The sequence below is a fragment of the Bubalus kerabau genome, chromosome 9, assembly GCF_029407905.1.
Source record: "Bubalus kerabau isolate K-KA32 ecotype Philippines breed swamp buffalo chromosome 9, PCC_UOA_SB_1v2, whole genome shotgun sequence".
NCBI classification, from domain to species: Eukaryota; Metazoa; Chordata; class Mammalia; order Artiodactyla; family Bovidae; genus Bubalus; species Bubalus kerabau.
Genome location: NC_073632.1, coordinates 87,943,946 through 87,966,856, shown reverse-complemented (window position 1 = coordinate 87,966,856; position 22,911 = coordinate 87,943,946). Strand labels below are relative to the sequence as shown.

The 22,911-nt window shown below is 36.3% G+C and overlaps 1 protein-coding gene across 5 annotated transcripts in view; it reads right to left on the bottom strand.

Annotated features, from left to right (window-relative positions):
- Positions 1 to 22,911, bottom strand: part of ADGRG6 (adhesion G protein-coupled receptor G6) — a 153,929-nt gene that overhangs the window by 40,664 nt on the left and 90,354 nt on the right. For all 5 annotated transcript variants that reach the window (XM_055535776.1, XM_055535778.1, XM_055535779.1 and 2 more), the window contains 9 exons: positions 18,700 to 18,785; positions 16,038 to 16,090; positions 14,441 to 14,503; positions 10,860 to 11,002; positions 7,026 to 7,137; positions 5,844 to 5,908; positions 5,055 to 5,256; positions 3,536 to 3,707; positions 928 to 1,068 (listed from right to left, as the gene is read on the bottom strand). In XM_055535776.1, coding sequence (XP_055391751.1) covers positions 928 to 1,068; positions 3,536 to 3,707; positions 5,055 to 5,256; positions 5,844 to 5,908; positions 7,026 to 7,137; positions 10,860 to 11,002; positions 14,441 to 14,503; positions 16,038 to 16,090; positions 18,700 to 18,785 — 1,037 coding nt within the window. The remainder of the gene's footprint in view (positions 1 to 927; positions 1,069 to 3,535; positions 3,708 to 5,054; positions 5,257 to 5,843; positions 5,909 to 7,025; positions 7,138 to 10,859; positions 11,003 to 14,440; positions 14,504 to 16,037; positions 16,091 to 18,699; positions 18,786 to 22,911) is intronic.

The window sequence follows — 22,911 nt, the reverse complement described above, 5'->3', positions numbered from 1 at the left end:
TAAGTGTTTGTAGCTATTAAATCATTCAGAGCAATTGCATGTACTTACATTGTTAATTTACTCAAAAATTGTATATAGCTTGTTCTTAAAGCATTTGCTGATAACATTTTAAAGTGTTTCAAGTTAATGACTATAAACAGTTCCATGTTCCTCCTTTTACTTCCCTGTAGCCTCCTTTGCCATTCTTCTAAATGTGATGCCTAGCGCAGTGAAAAACATTTCTACTGACTTTGAAACTTGCAGCTCTCTCTTACATAGGTCACACTGTTTGATATACACAGGTATCCTCAACATAACAGATAAAACTTTTATTGACAAGGCTCAGTGAAACTGCTCAAAATGAGCTGTACTTTCAAAGGCAACCAGAGGTCATCAGTGTTTGCTGGCAGGGGACTTACTAGTATTTGGAAACGATGCCAATAAAAATGATAATGTGTGCTCAGCACAATGCCACGCTACTCGGGGGATGTGGGAAGGCCAAAGGCCATTTGAAATACTAATGGGAAAACTGATTAAAGCCAAGAATGCTGCTCATTATGTAAACAGTGCTTCCCGCTGAATCAAGAAAAAAAACCTTTCCTTTGGCACACAATTTCTTTAACTCTGAAGATCTAAATTGCTGGAGAGCATAAAATACTTAACAAAAGAAATAAGAAATAATAACTTCTCCACAAATTCCATTTCTAATTGCATTAACGCAAGTCTTAATCTGATTTATTCAAAAAACTTAAATGAACACATCTTATTAATAAGCATATGATTACCAGAAATAAAGTATTTAGAGTTATGTTAAATCACTTTTTAAAATATAGTAGATTAATTTTTCTATACCTCTTGACATATTTTCGAGAAACCTGAACTTTTATCTTTCATTTTAAGCAAGAAAACTATTTCTGATTGAAAAATAGTAAGTTAATGAACACTTACCTGGAAAAGTCCAGTTTTATTGAAGAAAGTAAATTGTACTCTTTTAACTAATACAGAATCCTCTTCACTTAGGTTCTCAAGTAAGTTCGGAGGCAAAATGACAGAAGCCAAAGGATCCATTTGTCCACTCTTAAAATCCATCTGTCACACACACAGACACAAGTTGAGTAACTATTTTTAAATTGCAATGATAACGTTACTCCCTAGGACAGTAACTGCCGTCATCAAAACTCAGCTTGGTCTCCTCTTTACCTCCACCACAGTCTCTGCCCTCAGTATGAGTCCCTTACAAAGGCCTGGATCTTATTCGAATTTTGCAAATGTGGCAAAACAAGAAATGTACTGAGTTTAACTCAAACCCAGAAATCTACAAATCAGTTGACATTTTCAAGTATAAAGATTAGATTTGCACGTAATAGATTTTGAGTTTTTCTCAAAACACACTGTGAAAAAATAACTACCAGGAAAAAAAAAAAAAAAAGACTGGAATTCATTTGTTTTATTGCTAAGAATGAGTATCTTTTCACTGAGGAAGCAGCTGAAGTTATATGAGCGTTCTTGGGTATCATTTTTCCTGAACCCACAGATCACGCCAAAGAGTGTTTTCCTGCAAATGGACCTGAAATGAGACTGATGCTGACTGCTTTTTAACTCTTAAAATGTGAAGCAGAATTACTCCAAAAGAGCCGCTGGTCCAAAGCAGAAAAAAAGTTCTTCCTTATATCCAGATTTTTAAATATTCTATCTTGAATTATCTCCACAGTTAAGAAGCATGACATGCCAGCCACTTAGGTGTTCTCCCATGTCAAGGGTGATGTTTCAATCATTTCATCTGCCCATGTGGCTAACACTGTCTAGTACCTAAGAGGAACTTGACAATTGTTTGCTGAAGTGTCACTTGAACAGGTCAGAGAGGATCTCCATTAATCTGGCCCCGAATTTCTTGTTCAGCCTCATTTTCATCTGTCATTCTTAGCCTTCTATACCCGGAGAAGGAAATGGCAACCCACTCCAGTACTCTTGCCTGGAAAATGCCATGGATGGAGGAGCCTGGTGGGCTCCAGCCCTTGGGGTCGCTAAGAGTCGGACACAACTGAGCGACTTCACTTTCACTTTTCACTTTCATGCATTGGAGAAGGAAATGGCAACCCACTCCAGTGTTCTTGCCTGGAGAATCCCAGGGATGAGGGAACCTGGTGGGCTGCGGTCTATGGGGTCACACAGAGTCGGGCACGATTGAAGCGACTTAGCAGCAGCAGCAGCCTTCTACACCACCGTTTTTCAAAATACAATCCTCACACCAGCAGTACTAGCAAAATACCTGGGAACTTGTTAAAAGTGCAAACTTGAGAGATCCACTCAGGACCCTAAATTAGAGTCTCTGGAGATGGGACCCAGAATTTTTTTTTTATTTATTTATTGTTGGCTCTGCTGGGTATTCACTGCGGCACAGGCTTTCCTCTAGTTGGGGCAAGCAGCAGCCACTCTCTAGTGGCGGTGTGGGGGCTTTTTGCCGTGGCTTCTCTTGGGTTCTTTGGTAGCTCAGATGGTAAAGAATCTGCCTGCCTGCAGGAGACTCAGGTTTGATCCGTGGGTCGGGAAGATCCCCTGGAGAAGGGAAAGGCAACCCACTCCAGTATTCTTGTCTGGAGAACTCCATGGACAGAGGAGCCTGGTGGGGCAAAGAGTCAGACACGACTAAGCAACTTTCACTTTTCACTTTCTCTTACTGCAGTTTCAGTAGTTGCAGCACATGGGCTCAGTAGTTGTGGCTCCCAGGTTCTGGAGGACAGACTCAGCAGTTGTGGCACACAGACTTAGTTGCTCTGCATCATGTGGGATTTTCTCAAACCAGGGATCAAACTTGTGTCTCCTACATTGGCAGGTAGATTCTTTATCACTGAGCCACCAGGGAAGCCCCAGCAATCTGTTTTGGTAAGTTCTCTAGGTGGTTTAATAGTTTGAGAAATACTGGCACACCATGCATCTTCCCATCTTTAGGTCCTTAAAAAGGTCTTTCTTCTGACTAAAGGAAAGTGAAAATCGTTCAGTTGTGTCTGACTCTTTGTAACCCCATGAATTATACAGTCCATGGAATTCTCCAGGCCAGAATACTGGAGTGGGTAGACTTTCCCTTATCCAGGGGATCTTCCCAACCCAGGGATCAAACCCAGGCCTCCCGCATTACAGGCAGATTCTTTACCAGCTGAACCACAAGGGAAGCCCAAGAACACTGGAGTGGGTAGCCTATCCCTTCTCCAGGGGATCTTCCTGATCCAGGAATCAAATCGAGGTCTCCTGCATTGCAGGTGAATTTTTTACCAACTGAGCTATCAGGGAAGCCCTTTCTTCTGATTAAACTAATCCCATATCCCACTCCCAGTAGGGTGGTACTCACACACAGTTTCCACTATCACCTCCTGGAGAAGGTAAGCTGAAAGTATACCTCCTCTCTGAGTCCACATGCCTTATGGCTACTGCTGCTATTAATCTTAGTCAGCCTTCAGACTTACCTTCCACCCCTAGAACCAAGATCTCCTTGCCATAGCAATTAGCAGAAGATCAGAGATTTTTGTCTAATTGATTACAGAAACCACTAACTTATTACCTGGAAGTATGATTCATTATTGCTTGGAAGACCAATGCTAAAATTTGAAACTTCATTGGTCTCTGGGGACACAGATGATACTCCAAGAGCCAGATTCCGAGTTGTGATATTCACGTGTGTTGTGCTCTGTAGTTCTATCTTGAAGGCCAATTCATCAATTGTTTTTAAAGCTCTAAAGAAATGACAACAGCACTGTTAAGGAACATATTTTAGGTACCTGCACACATGTGATTTCCTGCAGAACAAAATACAAACCAAATAAAATCATCCTTAAATCTTTTGATCTTAAAAAAAATTTTTTTGACCTTAATACAAATACCCATTAAATTAATTACCTCATATCACAATAATATCAGTTAAAACACTGAATTCTAGAGATAAACTTCAAGAGAAATATATACTTTAAGGAAAAGCAACAATAAAGTTATCCTAAACAAATACTCTGTTTTTCATGTATTTTAGCCTTTCTTTCCTCATACAAAATATTCTCTTCCTACTTTATACTGAGTGAGAATCAAAGGAAATAATATGATAAAAGTAATTTTTGAATTGCAAGACCCTGTAAAAAAAGTTTGTAATTATTATATGCATAAGGTAAGTTAGAGAATACATTCTAACAAAGATAAAATTTTCATCAAAGAAATTTGGTTGAAAGAAAATAGAAAGGAAAAATATCTCAGTATTCATGCATACTCAGCTACTCAGTCATGTCCTGCTCTTTGTGACCCCACGTACTGCAGCCGACCAGGCTCCTCTGTCCATGCAATTTTCCAGGCAAGAATACTGAAGTGGGTTGCCATTCCCTCCTTCAGGGAATCTTCCCGACCCAGGGATTGAAACTGTGTCCCCTACATCTCTTTCACTGGCAGGCAGATTCTTTACCACTGAGCCATCTGGGAAGCCCAAATATCTTAATACTAACACATTAAATGAAATAATTGGATATAAATTGAATTATGTAAAAATAGGTATATTTCACCCTTCCCTAGGCATTTTCATTTCAGAAGTATAACAGTTACAGAGTAGTAGCTGTTTTGTGTCACAGTCCATGGAATAGTAGACAACAATGACCACATTATACCTAAAAGATGTGAGCTGAATGTTTGCTAAGTATCTCCTTTGCAAGCAAAAAGTGTCATAAATTTATATGTATATATAATATACTCTAAATATAAAAATTATATTTATGCTAAATATATAAATATACACAATTTATCTTTTGAATTTATACCAGTTAACATTTTTCAGATTAAAAAATGAAATACCAATAATGTCTTTCTGGGACTATTTACATTACCTAGCCAGGTGGGCAATCCTAATCAAATTATTTTCTCAAAAAAAAACAAACAAACAGAATTTTGAAGTACATTTTGTGAATGATCTTAGGAAATATCAGTGGATCTTCTAGAGATTTAAATTATGGAAGCTGGGCACTGAGCATTCAGATCTGTGAGAAACTACACAACAACATCTGTATCCAATAAACATTACTCTCTGGAAGAAAAACAAACAAACTTACTCAGAAGACGACTCAAGCAAATCACTGTCTGGGCTGGTTAAAATATTAGAAAATATATTCATTAAGGTTGAGCCAAGCGTTATATCAATGTTTCCTTCTCGATTTACAATCCTTTTGACCTTTTCTACGATGCTGGTGATATTGGCCGAGCTTAATGTCTGCCCATCACCAGTTAAATTTAAAATCTCTTTGGCAACTTCCCCTAAAAATAGGACAGAAGAACAACATACAGTTTGACGTGTGTATTCTGAGCAGGTCTAGGAATCCAAAACATAGTATAACATTTCAGTTCACAGTAAAGCAGCAAATCAGGTTCCCTGTGTGTATCCCTTAGCACGATTTTCACAGGACAACAGTATTTCTTTACACACACAAACTAATTTCTCTCCAGTGAGACACAAACTGTGCTTATAAGCAGCATAGGTAAATAACTTAGAGGGACCAATATTCACACATAGTTCTAAGTGAGATGCCCGCAGAGTCACTAAATAAATATGTATTTGCTGCTTAAAAAAACACACACACACAATTTTAATATATATAGTCTCTTCTCCAAAATTTTCTTACTATTGTTAATCTACTACAGAATAAGTATAGCAGAAACTCAGAATGAGAAAAAACAGTATTTTCTACTTTAAGTGAGTCAAACAATCATTTGCTCAGCTTTTAATATCATAATGGTATCAGGACATGATACCACAGAACAGAACGTGTCCAAAGAAGATAAAAACCATGAAACTTGAGGTCATCTTATTTTCTTTTGGAGAAATGAAGATATCTCTCACTTACTTGAGCAATTGGAGGTATCGGGAGGCCCCCAGTTGGCTACAGAAGTGTTGTTAGGGTCATAATAACTATAAAACAAAAAATATAAAACATTTGGCAGACATGACATTACAGCTGACAAAAGCAGTTAATAATAAGCTTTAGAATTTCCCTTGATATCTAGGTAAATTTCATTTGAAAACTATAACAATGGACATAAAATTCATATTAAAAGTTCTTATTGGGGGAAAAAAAATCATGCACATGCATCAGGGGAAAAAAAAATACTAGCAATAGCCTATATCCTAGCATAGGCTCCATTAGGTTGCTAAAGTTAAAAGCATAGTTGTTAACGTGGATCAAGCATCACTTTAAGAACTTTCTAGATAAAATCTCATTTTGATTTCACATAACTTCGTAAAGCAGATTATAATCCATGTTTTATAGATGAGGAAACAGACTTAGATAAATCAAGGAATTTTCCAAGATGTCACAGGCAGGAAGAGACAGAACCACAATTCAAAGCCAAGTCCCTTTCTTTCCTCTCCACCACTTGTCAAACCCAGCAGCGGGGGCAAAGTATTTCTACACGGGAAGTTTCAGTGTCTGAATTTCCCTGCAAGAAAATTCTCATTGAAGGTAGGGTGGAGGGTGAGGAATTGGATTTGGCTTATTCAGTGAATCCTCTGTTAATCTGTCTGAGGTTTCCATTCAACAATTAGAGAAAAATCCACACCCTGACAGTCTCCACTAGCAGACTGCCCTAACCTGGATCTTGTCTTTCTTCTTTCCGATCTCTCTTTTCCCCTCCAGTGATGACCACTCCAAAGATTTAAAAAGACTTGGCATGTCATGTCACTTATATGCAAGTCATGTCATATAAATGCATGTCATGTCATGTATATACATGTCATGTCACGTATATGCTGGCTCTGTTCACCAACTTTGCTCTAGAACTTCCCTCTGGTTTTCCAATTGCTCCATCTTTCTTTGAAGAAGGCTAAATTAGCATGTTGCTTGAAGAGAAAAAAACGCTTTTCTTGGTAACCTACCTTCCTCATCTTTACCTCACATGGATTTGACGTACAAAGAGATTCCTGTCCTTCTTTCCTATTAATATACACCGCATGGGAACTATGGAACAGCGCCTGTAACTCTGGAAAGTAGGTACATGGAGTTTGCTGGCGAGAGTTAAGAAAGTATTACCATGTTCGTGAAGCAAAGAAGCCCGGTTTCTCTATACAGGGAGTTCTGTATTCAGAAGGTTGGATGCTTGGCCATTTATAGCCTTCGGGTTCCTCATCAGCACGACATACACCTATATGAAAATAAGATTCAACATGAGAAATATTAATCTATTTCTTGAAATTAGAGATGCAAGATGAGAGCAAAACAACAATGTTGGTAATTAGGTATTTATTCCATGCAATACTGAAATAACAGGTTTTTATGTTCAGAATTTATAAAAGCTTATGCTATGCTAAGTCACTTCAGTCGTGTCCGACTCTGTGTGACCCCATAGACGGCAGCCCACCAGGCTCCCCCGTCCCTGGGATTCTCCAGGCAAGAACACTGGAGTGGGTTGCCATTTCCTTCTCCAATGCATGAAAGTGAAAAGTGAAAGTGAAGTCACTCAGTCGTATCTGACTCATAGCGACCCCATGGACTGCAGCCTACCAGGCTCCTCCGTCCAAGGGATTTTCCAGGCAGGAGTACTGGAGTGGGGTGCCATTGCCTTCTCTGCATAAAAGTTTAGAAGCTATGAAAAATAAACATTAGCTGCATTTCATATTCAAGATTGTATCTTAAAAAATCATCAAATAAAAACACATACTTATGTGAGTATAAAAATGAATCAGACAATATTATTCCAACATAAGTCATTTGTAGATAAAATTATTAAATAGTTGTTGTTTAGTTGCTAAGCCATGTCCAACTCTTTTGTGACCCCATGGACTATAGCCTGCCAGGCTCCTCTATCTACGGAATTCTCCAGGCAAGAATACTGGAGTGGGTTGCCATTTCCTCCTTCAGGAGATCTTCCAACCCAGAGATTGAATTCGCATCTCCTGCAATATCCTGCAACGGCTGGCGGATTCTTTACCACTGAGCCACCAGGGAAGCCCCTAGTATAGCGGATTTATTGGGAAACAAACAAACAAAAAAACGACATAAAATGAAAACTATCCTGAAAAATTCAAAATGTAATTTAATCTTTTTCAAAGAAAAAGCCTATAAAATAGTGCCTCAACAGTGTTGCTGTTGCGTTGCCAGCATGTTTAATAGAAACAACTTCTGGTTGCTCTGAAAGCATGTTTCACCCGGCAATTTGCTGGGGGAATGGCAAGAAGATAGCTGTAGGCCACACATCTTGCACACATACCTTCACCTCAAATCATCCCACTTATTGTCTAAAAACTGTCTGGGTGAGAGCTATGACATAAATAACTCAGACTTTACACTTTAAAAATGTAAAAATAAAATCACTATATTGATAACAACAAAATCGCATATTTCGTACTGAAAATAGCAAGTTACACGAAGACTACCGGAAACCAGTAGTGTAGTTACCAGTTAAACATTTAAATAACTTTCCGATCTGTATTCTGAGATTTTCTCTTCCCAATTGGTAGAAATTTTTCTATAGAAGCAAGGTCTCCTGCATTGCAGGTGGATTCTTTACCAGCTGAGCCAAAAGGGAAGCCCAACAATAGTGAAGTGGGTAACCTATCCTTTCTCCAGCAGATCTCCCCGACTCAGGAATTGAACTAGGGTCTCCTGCATTGCATGCAGATTCTCTACCAACTGAGCTATTAGGGTAGCCCTAAGGACTTCCCTGGTGGCTCAGACAGTAAAGCGTCTGCCTATAATGCGGGAGACCTGGGTTCGATCCCTGGGTCAGGAAGATCCTCTGGAGAAGGAAATGGTAAGCCACTCTACTATTCTTGCCTGGAAAATCCCATGGACAGAGGAGCGTGGTAGGCTACATTTCATGGGATCACAAAGAGTCGACTGAGCGACTTCACTTCACTTTCTACAGAATAACAATACATTATGGAATTTAAGTGGTATAAGTAGCATTGTGTTCAGTCCTGACTCTTTGTGGCCCCATGGACTGTAGCCTGCCAGGTTCCTCTGTTTATGGAATTTTCCAGGCAAGAATACTGGAGTGGGTGGTCATTTCTTCCTCCAGGGGATCTTCCTGACCCAGGGATGGAACTTGTGCCTCCTGAACTGGCAGGCAGATACTTTACCACTAGCACCACCTGGGAAGCTCTAAGTAGTATAAGTTACATGTCCAAGTGTGCAGAGAGAGCTGTTCAGGGATTCCTCAGCCTCTGAGGAACAGAGACAAGGCTGGTCCTCATGGGCTCCTTTGTCACATACAAACTACATTCATCAAGCTCCTTTTTTGTGGAGACCCCTATGTGTGAAAGGGGAGCCTTTGTACTCTACTCATCCACCTGTGTCCTCGAGGCACTGGTTCCTCGAAACCACGTTCCTCCCCCCGCCAGTATTGATATCTGAGAAAGCTCATTTCCCTTGTGTAAAATGTAACATTTGCAACAACCTATATACATCCTCCTGTATGCTTTATATCATCACTAGATTACTTACAATAATAAATACAGTGTAAATGCTATGTACATAGTTTTAAATATAATGTATATGCTAGGTAAACAGTTGGCCAGGCATGGCAAATTCAAGGTTTGCTTTCTGGAACTTTCTGAATTTTTTCCCCCAAATATTTTCAATCCAAGGTTGGTTGAACTACAGATGCAGACGCCATGGAGACTGTGTATGCTGACACATTAGAGATGAGGGTTTCCTCAGAGAAGCAAGGATGCCTGCTTCCTTGTTGCACTGCGATTCTGGCTGTAGTCATAATCATGCTTTTAGAGGCTGAGGAATATCTGCTTCACTCACTTCAACTTCCTGAGTGTGTGTCTAAGGAAACGTGTCAAAGTTTCCCTTTCTTTTGAGCTCTACTAATTCACCTGATTAGCTGTCATCATAACATTATAATGGCTACTTTACTTTTTGTTATCCAATTTTTTGAGCCATTTAACTTTCCTCAAAGATGCCCATCAAGGTGCATTCATTTATTTACTCATGCATTTAAATGCTCAGGAATGTGCTGGTTGCTGGGAAGGAGGTGGGAAGTAAGAGTGTTGAGAGAAAAATAAGATGTGTTCTCAAGCCAGAGGAAATTTCTGGTTAAAGAAAATATATATGAGAACACAAACAAGTCCAGTCAAATTCAAGAGTTTTCTATACCGATGGTACTTTAGGTCTGTGGACTGTACGAGGTGGGGGCTCCCAGGCAGTGATAGCTATTTGTACATAATGATGTCAGAAAAGGCTTTGCAGAAGAGGTGACTTTGGGCTGTCCTTCATATCATGTAGGTGATCATCAGGTGGGCAGTGAGAGGCGAGGAAAGAAATGGGCAAAGAAAGAAAAGAGCACAGCACGTCTGGGGAAGAGCTGGCAGCACCACACCTATGGCTGGAGGTTAGGATGTGAATGGCGTCCAGGTAAGAAATCAATCTAGGTTTGGGATAACTCCCAGAATTTTGGTCTATTCCAGCATAGATGGTGGTATCATTAACAGAGACAGAGAACATAAGAGAAAAGGATGTCTTACAACAAGAAATTGTCTTTTATAAGGTTTACTTTATTGGAGATCCCATGTGCACATACACACACTCTCTTTAATTCCTAAAGTTGAAGTCAACTCTGGTCAAGGTTATCTTGGCATTTTGCTCATATTCTTAGTATTTTCACAACAGGTTCCTAAAATAGGGTATCAACTTCCATCTGCCTCTTCATTCCCTTGGATTCATAGGTATCAAGGTGCTATCTTTTATGCTAAACTTGTCACCCATTTGTTAACAATGTCACCAACAAGATGAACTTTATCATCAGAAAAATAGCTTTAAATAAGTAAACACATGAAGAATATTTTTGTTGATTTTGTTTCAACTTAACCTGTATATAGTCACATAAATACATATAATAAAACAATTAAAGGCACTTACCCAGTTGTCTCACATTCACTTTATGTAGCCTCAAGCCCTCATCCAGGGACTCATTATTTCTTAAAAGCTTCTGCTGAATGGTTCTTCCTTCTAATGTGGGATTGTTGGTAGCATTATAAACCAAAAGGGCCAAAATCACCAACCTAGGAAAACAATTCAGATAGAATTGTTGTTGCTGTTGCTAACCAGTCAAATCATTTTTTGGTGGAAAAACAGAACATTTGCATATGGTAGTAAGAGGGTAACTGTGAAGTGTTGAGATTTAAGAAATACATCAAAGTATTCAAAGACTGCTGTCCCTGTACAAATTATAACGCTAAAAAATGTTTAAAAATTATAACCTTAAAAAAAATCAATATGAACATTTTATAGAATACTGCATGTATTATCTATCTTATTACCCCATTTCTTTTAATAAATACTTTAATATTTTATGCATACATTCAAGAAAGAATCATATTTGTGGTTAATTCTACACTGTTTCTTTAAAGTCAAAAATAAAGTTTTTTAAGAAAAATTAGAATTTCAACTAATCTGATTAAACAATTAACTTTTAAATTACTATTATTATTTACTAATATGTTGCTGTTTCTCCAGAACTGTGATAAAATGCTTTTCTATCTCCATGAAGCATTTACTAGTACTCTGTACACTGAAAAGTTACAAAATAAGTACTTGAAATTCACTTAGTAATTGGCTGGCATGTTACTGAAGAAGTTGATATATTGCTTGAACTGGCTTGTCTTTAAAAAGAAAGTATCTCTATGGGAAGCAGAGATATATATCCTAAAACCCCCACCAAAACTCTGGTTCTACAATTTAAAGTAATATAATCTCCTGTTCACTTGTAATCACATACACAGTCAAAAGGGAAAGCAAAAGATGCCAAAGTGAACCCAGTAGCATTGTTTCTGAAATAACTATGACGTTCTCAGAGGAGAGGCAGTAGCATATTTGATTTATGAAATACTATGGGTATCAACATAAATGAAATAGAGTAGTAACATATTTGTGATGCTAAAAAGAAGAAAAATAAGTGAAATCTTTAATAGTCCACGTTAGGTGAAATTTTAAAATAGCCCTATTTTCCCTCTAAATATCTGTAGTTCACAATTCTCATAGTTCACTCTTAAGAGCTATTGATCTCTAAAATCACTTACTGCTTACTGTTCATATAGGAGTCATATTTTAGGATGAGAAAAACACAGATGTGAATATAATGTTGAACTGTTATATCATAATAATTTTTAAATGACCTATTAAAAAAAAAAGTATCCCTTGATTAAATTATTGTTGGATGCTAAACTTCACCATTCCAGTAACTGAGAACTTAAGAGTTGGCAATGTGAACTTTTACTTTCCTTGAATATTGAGAAGACAGTACGTTTGGATGGTACTGACCCAAATTCAGCAATTCAAGAATGACCGTGCATTTTCACATGTCTTATCTGTGTTGTTTTCCTCTCTCATCCTGGAAACTGAAACTATTTTATGGTTCTGCAAAATCCAGTTCTATCTGTTGTTACTATCAGTCATTCTTTAATTGAATAAATCAGTCTCTGTGGCTCTGGTTTCCTGTCTGTCTAGGCCATAGAGTATGATAGCATTATCTAAAGCTAGGGTTTGTGTTAGGTGTTACAGTTCAATTGAAAGGAAAGGTTGGGGAAAAAAAGAGTGTGTGTCAGACTAGTACATTGTAACTTTGAGAAAAACTATGAGAGATCACAAAGGTTCATCCATGAGCATAAAAGCAACAGAGAGCAGAAAGGAAAGATGGAGATAAAGATGGTAAGAACAAATTTTAAAGCAATGCCAGAAGCTCATACCAAAGAAAAACAAAATGTATAGATTTTCCCATATAATTTTTTTATAAAATTACCCATTGGCATTACAGACAGGAAACTGAGATTCCACGATATTAAATGTCTTTCCCACAAGAGTTTCTAAGGTGTGGACACATACTCATGATGACTGATTTTAGTATCATCAGGGAATAAAAGAATCACAGTAAATGGGACCAGAGCATGGGAGTATGAAGTCAGAAATCTTGGCTTCTCACATTGGCTGGTTGATGTTGGGCAATTTATGTGGTCTTAGTTTTGTCACTGGTTGAAGGGTAGGACACTACCTGCCTTATCTATGTCGGGGGTAACTGGTAGAGAGAAGCAAATGAGCCAATGAACAAGACAGTGCTTGGAATCATAAGGTGCAAATGAAAGGAGATGCTGTGATGAAGGTTATAAAGATGGTCAGGATGAGGGTGATGATGCTTCCAAAGGGCATGAGTTTAATATATTTTATACTTCTTGAAAATATTTTATTTGGTTGTTCTCATAAAATTGCATTATTAGAATCTGAGCTTGAGTCCTATGAAGAGGGTATAGCACTGGAGACACTTTGAACTAGGGCTGCTCCAACTGCAAGACAATGTGTCCAGTGAAGTTATCCAGGTAATTGTGGATCCATTATTCCAGGTTCAATATGATATAGCAGTAAGGTTTGGAGAATAATTTATTTGGCTAAATCAAGGAGAAAAATCCTGTTACCATCAAGAAGACAGTGTTAAGATACATTAAATACATTACTCTGATCTTCAGATCATAAAGAAAAAGGAACAATTCTAGAAAATAAACAATAACTTTCCCTAATCAGATGGTCCAATCCAGTCTGTTGAATATACACAGAAATGGTAAATTTGAAATATAATCTTAAAGACGTGTGTTTTTCTAATGAATAGAGAAACATGTGTTTTTCTGAATAGAAAAAGAAAAAAAATAAGAAAACTCTCTGGTCAACTCTCATATGAAATTTTATTACTAGCTTCTCTTATAAGAATATATGACCTGAAAAGAAATATATTCCATCTCTATAGTTGTAAATACACATATCAATTCAGTCAATTGAAACTTGGTAAGAGATGTAAACTTTTGCTTTTCAACTGCCTTTTTTTATTCTGTGGAGATGCAGTATATGACCTGACACAACTTCATGTATTTTACTTGGGAGTTTACATTGTTTTTTTACTACAGAGCACTCTTGAACAGTTGGTCTTTAAATGCCAACTATTTATATATGGTGAACATATCTATTAAATTACCTGCTTGCTTAAGTCATGACCTTGATATAAATTCAAAAATGAAGACTTCAGAAAATTAGCTGATGGCTTTGAATGCTGAAAATATTTCAGCACCTATTACCCATATTATTAGATGCTACTGTACATAAGTACCTTACTTAAAATAACACTATAATTATTTTTTTTCTTTGAAGGTCTATGAAATATCAAATAACAGGTAATAGGTTATCATAAACTGGAATTATCAATACTAAAAATAATAAATGTTCCAATTCTGAATTATTTTTTTATCAGATGTATATCTCTACTGAGTCTGCTTATATTACAGTTTTAACTACAGGGAAAAAGGAAGATTTGTTCATTAGGGTTAAAGAAATAATTTAAATGTGCTACTCAAAATAAACATTTCTCTCCTACCTCCTTGATTTTATTTCTCTACAAGACATTCAAAACAGAGAACACAAGAAAAGATGTCACATTTTCTGCGAGATCTTGTTAGCGTTACCTTTGGTCAGTCACAATGCTTCTCCTCACTTTAATCTTGTCCTCTCCAGTGCTCAGGTGAAAACTGTAAATACAAACAGGAATATTTGTTATCAGGGCTTCCCAGGTGGCACTAGTGATAAAGAACCCGCTTGTCAATGCAGGAGATGTAAGAGACAAGGGTTTGATCCCTGGGTCACAAAGATCCCCTGGAGGAGGGCATGGCAACCCAATGCAGTATTCTTGCTTGTAGAATCCCGATGGACAAAGGAGCCTGGCAGGTTATGGTCCACAGGGTTGCAAAGAGTCAGACTCGACTGAAGTGACTTAGCATGCATGCGTGCATATTCATTATCAACCTCATCTGCTGCATGATCAGCAACAAAATTTGAGGAGGTGAGAGGAAGAGGCAGAGAGGCTCGTTCTAAGCCAGTGTTAGCAAATGTGTCTTTAGAGGTCCTAGTTCCTTCTTAAGCCTGAGACAAATCAGCTCCATGGCCAAATAAAACTTGGAACTACATGCCTTCTCTCTCTTTCGAAGATTTCATAATGCATATCAGTACATGAAAGAACCTGAGATGCTCGGATATACAGAAACTTGCTCCTGAACTAATTCCACTCTTTGATCCTCTTTTCTGTGAGATATATTATTGATATATCTCAGGTTCATAGAATACATGTTTAGGGCTTCCCTGGTGGCTCGGACAGTAAATGAGAGAGACCTGGCTTTGATCCCTGGGTTGGGAAGATCCCCTGGAGGAGGACATGGCAACCCACTCCAGCATTCTTGCCTGGAGAATCCCATGGACAGAGGAGCCTGGTGGGCTATAGTCCACGGGGTTGCAAGGAGTCGGACATGATTGAGTGACTAAGCAAAGAACAGTACAAATACACTTTAGAAACTATAAAACTATAAAATCAAGGTGCAGAGGAAGACAGGTAGATAACACAGGTGGAAAATCTCTCCTGCTAGAGATTCATGGAGTATTTAAATAGATTAGTGAAAATTAATTTTGAAAGGCTAGGTTGCAATCACACTGTAGATGTCTTACTTTATAGAAAAAATGGTCTTCAAACAGGTGCATGCAAACCAGGGAGTGCTCTTGATGATCTACTGATGTGTGAGAAGCAACTAATTTCTATTTATATTACATGATACCATATATTGGTTAAGTAATATACACATACACACATGCACACATAAAATTTATTTAAAATTACAAATATATTTTGGGAGTACTAAAAAAGCTAAATTTTTTAAAAATTATTGAGATCTACAATCAAAATTTTTTTAAACCATTACTGCACTATTGAAGCTTTTTGTGCAAAGCAATGATATAATATATAGAGTTATTTAGAAAGATTTTGAGTATAGTGTGTATTTCTGTATTTTCATGTGTATGTGTGTGGAGGTATAACTACAGAGAGAGTGGTATTAAATTAGACACTCCTGTTTTTTTGCACGTGGCAGAGGGAGGGGAGGGCATGTGGGATCTTAGTTCCTTTAACAGGAATCGAACCTGTGCCCCTTGCAGTGGAAGCACAGAGTCTTAACCACTGGCTGCCAGGCACGTCCCCTAGACACTACTTTCTATTTCTCAATTTATTCTGTCACTTACCTGATATTAACCACATAAACAGTGTAGTTCCAATTCTGGAAGGTTGAATTGAGCTGAAAATACAATGGAAATGGTGAGTTTGAATTAACACTTTAAAAAAAAGAAACTTAAATCCAGTTTCTTCTCTCCCATTAATTGTTACTGGAATAAGACCCTGGGAAAATTCCAAAGAGCTAAAGGAATGAAAGAAAGGTACAGATAACAGTTACTGAGGCACTGTATGCCAAGAAATTTACCAATGTTTTATCTTTCATTCTCACAACAGCTAATGAGATAGGTATTATCTGCACTATCCTCCCACCCATTACGCGAAGAAACTAAGCTTCACGGAGATGAAACAGCTCACCCAGCTGCAACTAAGAAGTAACCGATCCCAGATTGGAACCCAAGTCTACCTGAATGGAAACATTATACTTTCCTCTTTAGCCTATATTACTAGGGCTTTCTCTATAATGGGCTTTCAAGTTAGCTGTAACACTGAGAACTTATCCACAACAGAGTACGCAGGAAAGACCAGCACAATACACACCTTCCACATTCTTCATTCAACAAACACTGAGGTGCATTAACACGTTTTTCTAGCAATTATCATCTTATAAGAACATCAGTAGTAAGAAAAATAATAAATTAACAATATAGACCTTTAAAAACAAAGATAAGTTCAACATTACGGAGAATTGTGTTATTGATAATTATGTGGTCATTTAACAATTTTTATGGGTCTCAGCACTGAACTTTTTAATGAAGCAATGGATTCCTCTCCATGAAAAACAAAAAAAACCTTCTGTATGTCCAATACAATCACAAAATATTTTGATTTCTTTACTGACATGAAATTCTCTTATTTATATATCACCTCCAAAGAGGTTTTTTAGGTCTTGTTTCATACCCACATTTAGCCTTCCTTGTGAGCATTTTTAAATTGAATGTAAATTCTAGGAAATTCTAGAAAGAAGCATTAAATTATTTTTAAATTGTAAATAGTAATAATATGAAATAGGGACACCACTTATACCTTCTCTGTTACCAAACACCTGATTTCGTATCTTATGTCTTAAGGAGAAATGTCCATTTGAGTTTAGTTTCAGATGAAAAACGATGCTATGTTGAAAACCATGCATGAAATAAATATAAATGTAGAATTATACCTTGCCTAAAGCATAAACTCCCCAATGAATGCTGATTTACAGAATTAATAACATTAGAAGTGGTCCATTTGAGAATGAGAATAAAGAATTCTATCTTTTGACTAACGCAACATTGAAAACCAACTATCCTTCAATAAAATAAATTAAAAAACTTTATCTTTTGAAAACATTCTGACTTTAAAAAAGCAGAAAGAAGAATGTGAAAGAAAACGGGATGCAAGATTAAACTCATTCAGTAAAGCCCTCTCGCCATTTAGAAATTCAATACATCTAGTGTTTGAATTAGCTGCTAAGGTTAATATGTCATTCCAGAAAGTTGACAGTAGTACTTATCTTTGATTTCTACTAGATTTTACTTCCCCGCCTCAATTTTTGTAAGAGTTGTTCATTACATACTTTTGTTTTCTGTGGGTAACTTGTTGCAAAGGGTGCAGCCTTTAAAAATAAAACTATGTTTTCCTACCATTCTTCAAATATATATACATATACACATACCTGAAAAAAGTATATATACTTATATATATATATAAAGTATTATCATCACTATCTCTCAGTGTATGGTTTAACATTTTTTTGCTACCAAGGCCACATTTATTAGAAATGCGGCCTTGGTATATGCCCTACCACATAAGAAATCCATTTTTCTTACTTCAGAATGTATACCCAAATGACAAATTACTTTTTCCACAAAAATCGTCTGAACTGTAGTAGTAAGTAAAAGCAGTACAAGGTCCCAAAGTATGCTGTAGATAGGAAATAAAATAATAAAAAATATAAACCTACGGGAAATTAAATTTTTGATATTATATCAGAGAAGGAAAAAATCATTAACATGTATTTATAATGTGTATTTATATATTTATATAATGTATATATATATATATAACATGCATTTATAAAATAATAAAATGTTTAGTTTTTAAAATTAGAAATTACCAAAATTTTCACCAATAGAATACTGGTTAAATAAATTATAACCCAAATATCTAGTACAGTGTAGACTGGTGTGTACAATATTCTATTTTTAATGTAAAAAGAAAAACATAAGAATGTATAGTCATTTTCTTTTACATTCATAAATTCTTGGAAAAAAACAAGAAAAATTCACAGTGATTTCCAAGCAGATAAGTTGGTTTCCAGGCAGATGAGTGTCAAGGATGGGTGGAAGATATTCATGATATACTTTTTATACACTTGGTTTTTGAATCAAGGACTCAAACAGTGCTAAACATGTACGACTATTACAGTAAAGATACCTCTCAAAATACTTTTCCATTTGTGCTGTTCTTTTCTTCTTTGACATAATAGCCCATTAGGCTCACTTTCTTGCCCTTTATTCAACTATACCTCACTTTCTATTCAAAAGTGCAATACTTCTCTTACACTTCCATACATTTATATGAACAGTATCTTTATTTCAGTATGATCTGTGGGTTCAGTTAGACAGTAAAATCTTTCCCAGATTTCCAGAGATTAGTTTAAAGCCCAAAACAGAAATTTTACAATCCACTTACCCATTCGGCCACCTTGCTCTGTACTTTCACCTCGGGGTGAGGAAGGATGTTTTGAAGCACTATGGAAATTCTATAAATAATCCCATCTGTCCATTGGAAATAGGATTCAGTCCATTAGTTATATTTTACAGTCATACACTTATCAGCTTACATTTATAATGACATAATTTCACACAAGGGCTTCCCTTGTGGCTCAGCTGATAAAGAATCCACCAGCAATGCGGGAGACCTGGGTTCAATCCCTGGGTTAGGAAGATCCCCTGAGAAGGGAAAGGCTACCCACTCCAGTATTCTGGCCTGGAAAATTTCATGGACTGTATAGCCCATGGGGTAGCAAAGAGTCGGACACGACTGAGCAACTAAGAAATGCCTTCTACAGAAATTTTCTGCACAGGTCATTTTCAGTAACCTTACAACTTTTTAGAAATAGTTATCATTTAGTTTACTTATAGATAAGTCATTCCTTCTAAATTATCACCTATATATGTTCCTTCATAATTCTTAATTCTATACATTTCTCCCTACTGTCTGTTAAATGATTTTTCATGTACAATTTGATTTCCTGTAACCAAAAATTATCCTTTCTAACATTATGAAGAATGATAGTTTGAAATGTGAAAACTTGAGTAAGATGATGGGCAGAACTTAATTTGGAAACAAACAGGTATCACGTATTTTTCACCCACAGACCCTTATTTTCTCTATCCTCTTTCCCCTGCCCCACTAAAGCATTTTCTTCTACTTAAGTTGTCGGGTTCATTTTCACCAGATTTTTTCATCGAAATTCCATAAGTGCAGTCATTTGTATCAAGTAAAGGAGGAAAAAACAAACAATATTTGCAGATGGACTTTTAACTGGACTTGCTTGTAAAAGAAAATCCTATGTCAGAAGGAAGTTGTGCTTTTTTGCAGGAGAGAAGTGCAATCTTTATAGTCTGCCATACATATATATTTTTCTTTTTTTTTTCTTAATGAAAATCAAACTGACCAGCCAGGGTTTGCTAAATTTCTCTAGATATGTGCTAAAGGATATCTTACTACAAATAGTAATGAGAAAAGGACTCTTTTTAAATATGGTAGATCATGCAGAGAAAAAAAATTGATTCTTCATTATTGTCAATCAATCATCTATCTCCATGCTTATAAACATGAGTAAAATACACATGTTGTTTGTTGTTTAGTCGCTCAGTCATGTCCAGTTCTTTTGTAACCGCATGGACTGTAACCTTCCAGGCTCCTCTGTCCATGGAATTTCCCAGGCAAAAATACTAGGGTGGGTTGTCATTTCCTTCTCCAGGGGATCTTCCCAACCCAGGGATCAAGCCTGTATCTCCTGCATTGTAGGTGGAGACTTTACTGCTTACTGCTGAGCCACTGGGGAAGCCAAAATATGTATAGCAAATGTAAAAACATATTATTAAAACAATGGAGAAAAGATTTAATGAAGATTTGGGGAAAGTAGTACATAAAAGTACAAAAGTATGTCTCCTAGGAACTCCCAAATCTACCAAAATGCAAATTCCAGTCACACTCCTAAAGGAATGTTTTCCAGTATAGGGGTCAGAAACTCATGCTTTAAAAAAAAAATCACCACTCTCAGATGTAATAATATGTCTATGAGATCAGTGTAAGTCCAAGGATATTTAATTTATGCATACTAAGTTATTAGAAGTCCAGCTTCTAAAACTCTTCAGATATTTTAATAACCTTGACTTTATCTTCCTTTAAAAAATATTCTGAAAGAAAAATTACAGGAGTGTATGTAACATAAATGATAATAACTCAGGCAAACAAACAAACAAATTTACACTGTAGATCTTATCATATCAAACCGTGGACATTCTGAATGACTCAGAGGGAATTTAAGTTCCAGAAGTCCAAGATTCTACACCAATGTTAGGAATCAAGAGGTATTCTGTGCATGTTCCCTGATGCCAGTTAAGTATTAAAACTGACAAGCTACCACTAGATGGAGACCTAAAGCGTGTGTCTGTGTTAGGAATTGCAGTCTTGCCCTCTCAGGAGAATCCTGCAAAATATTAAAAATGAGTATTTTTAATCACTCACATTTCTGAAATTTTACAGAAGCATCCAAACATTTAAGGTTTTTTTAATTTAAAATATTTCTCACTTCTTTTTCTAATTCACTGTTTTTATAAATGAGAAAGACATTCCATATCAGAGTCAGTCTAAATCCCTATAGGACTCTTCCCAGTGTTATGTTGTTTATGGCAAATAAAATCTATGACTATACCAAACCACCTACCCTAAGTGCTGGGGATTCACCCGTGCTATGGATCTTTTTTCATATAGTCTTGCTTCAGAAGCCTCAGAATGAGATATTTATATATTCAGCAAAAATTATTCAATACTGTCTACTTGTTACACTTATTTAAAATTTTTGGATAATGCAGTCAACAAGTAATCCAAAGAAATGCCCAAGAATGAATTGTCAAAGCAAGATAAAATATCCATGGAAGGTCTGGTGAGAAAGGTTTTGGACTGCAGCAAAATAACTGGCTTAAGCATTGCCACTGCAGAAAATGCACAATTGAGACACTGATGCAGACTTTTCCAGGTCATTCTGATAATCAAGTCACCTTCTCCTACAAATCCTATGGTTTCTCAATAAGAAAGCTATTCACAAATCTTCATCTGTTCCAGAGACTTCAAAAGCTGTATGTATTGTCCTAATAATGACATCCCAGTCTAAAGAATGTGTGACACTTTTTTCCAATTAGATGACTCTTCCAGCCCCACAAAACTTCAAAGCAGAAACCATTATTTGCCATAACAGATCTGGTATCAAAACATATGCCTGGCTGTAGATCTTTTCCTTTTTTAATTTTCTTAACACTCTTCTCAGAATTTCTTGGAACATTTAGAAATGAGACTATTCTCCATTCAAGGGAATGAAGTAGGTTTGAAAAGGTGGGTTTTAAAATATACATTTGAAAAGATAGATTTTAAAGTAGAAATTAAAAAAAAAAAAGTAGAAATTAAATGCTATTTTACATTCAAGATGACTCCTTTGGTGCAGAGGCAATTATAGTAGACAGTGCCATTTATCATATGACTAGAGTACTGCTCATCACACATACAATTTCTTTAAGTTATTTGGCATATAAAGCTAGATTGATTGTTGGGTCCACATTAATACCCTTAGAGTGAATTTTTTTGAGTAGTCAAATGTATGTGAGAAACTAGAAGCAGTGATACAATTTGCACTTGTAGATTTTTAGAAGAATAATAAGGACTAACAAAGTCAGTTCCTTACTTTGATTGCTTGTGCTAACCTCACAAAAGTTTAATATTCAGCAGCAGTACAGTGATGCTTCAAGCATAGAACATATGATTTGGAATGGAAATAATAATAAATCCAAGAGCTTTTCTTGGGAATGCAGTAGAAAAGGCACAAAGGTTATTTGTGGGAATACCTAAGTTGTTCCTCATATAGAAATACGTTTGTGAAAAGTAGCTTAAAAGATAAGATTTTCTTAGTATATAATCTGAACTATCAGATTAAAATCCTATTGAAAAATAACAAAAATAACTATGCAAGGGAATAGGGACATTTCACTAAAGCCATGAAAACAAATTCTCTTGATGTACTCAAAAATTACATCTGATTGCCAAACAATTTAAATCCCTCTTTCCTCACCACACCAGCATATCATGACTAATGAATTAGATTTCTTTGATAGTAGATTTATTTGATAGTGCAGAGTTTATAAGACTGGATAAGGTAGATAACAGATCTGATAGCTGTGTATCTTTCTTACAGTGAACAAAACAGCATTCTCTAATATATCAGATCTGAGGCCTGAGAATGTTTACTACATCAGTTTCCCAAGAAAAGTGTATTTGAAATTGCTGATAGCATGTGAATGATCTCAGATAGTCTAGAATAGGACATTAAATCCCATTTATTCACAAGGTAAACAAGTAATTCTCTTTTCAATTATTTCAAATTTAACTACACCAAAGACAAAAAACTTAATTACAGTGGGTCTTGTAACCCTCCCTTTTTAAAAAAATAATGAAGGCTTCAAGTGCTGAGATGGGAGAAGGCAATTGGATATAGAGAGAATTCAGTAGCGTTGTTTTCATTATATTTATTTTCACTTTACATTTCTATTTTAAGACAAGCAGTACTAGTTTCAGTTTACAACTGTGATATTTTCCCATATAAATATAAATGTTTAAGTAAAA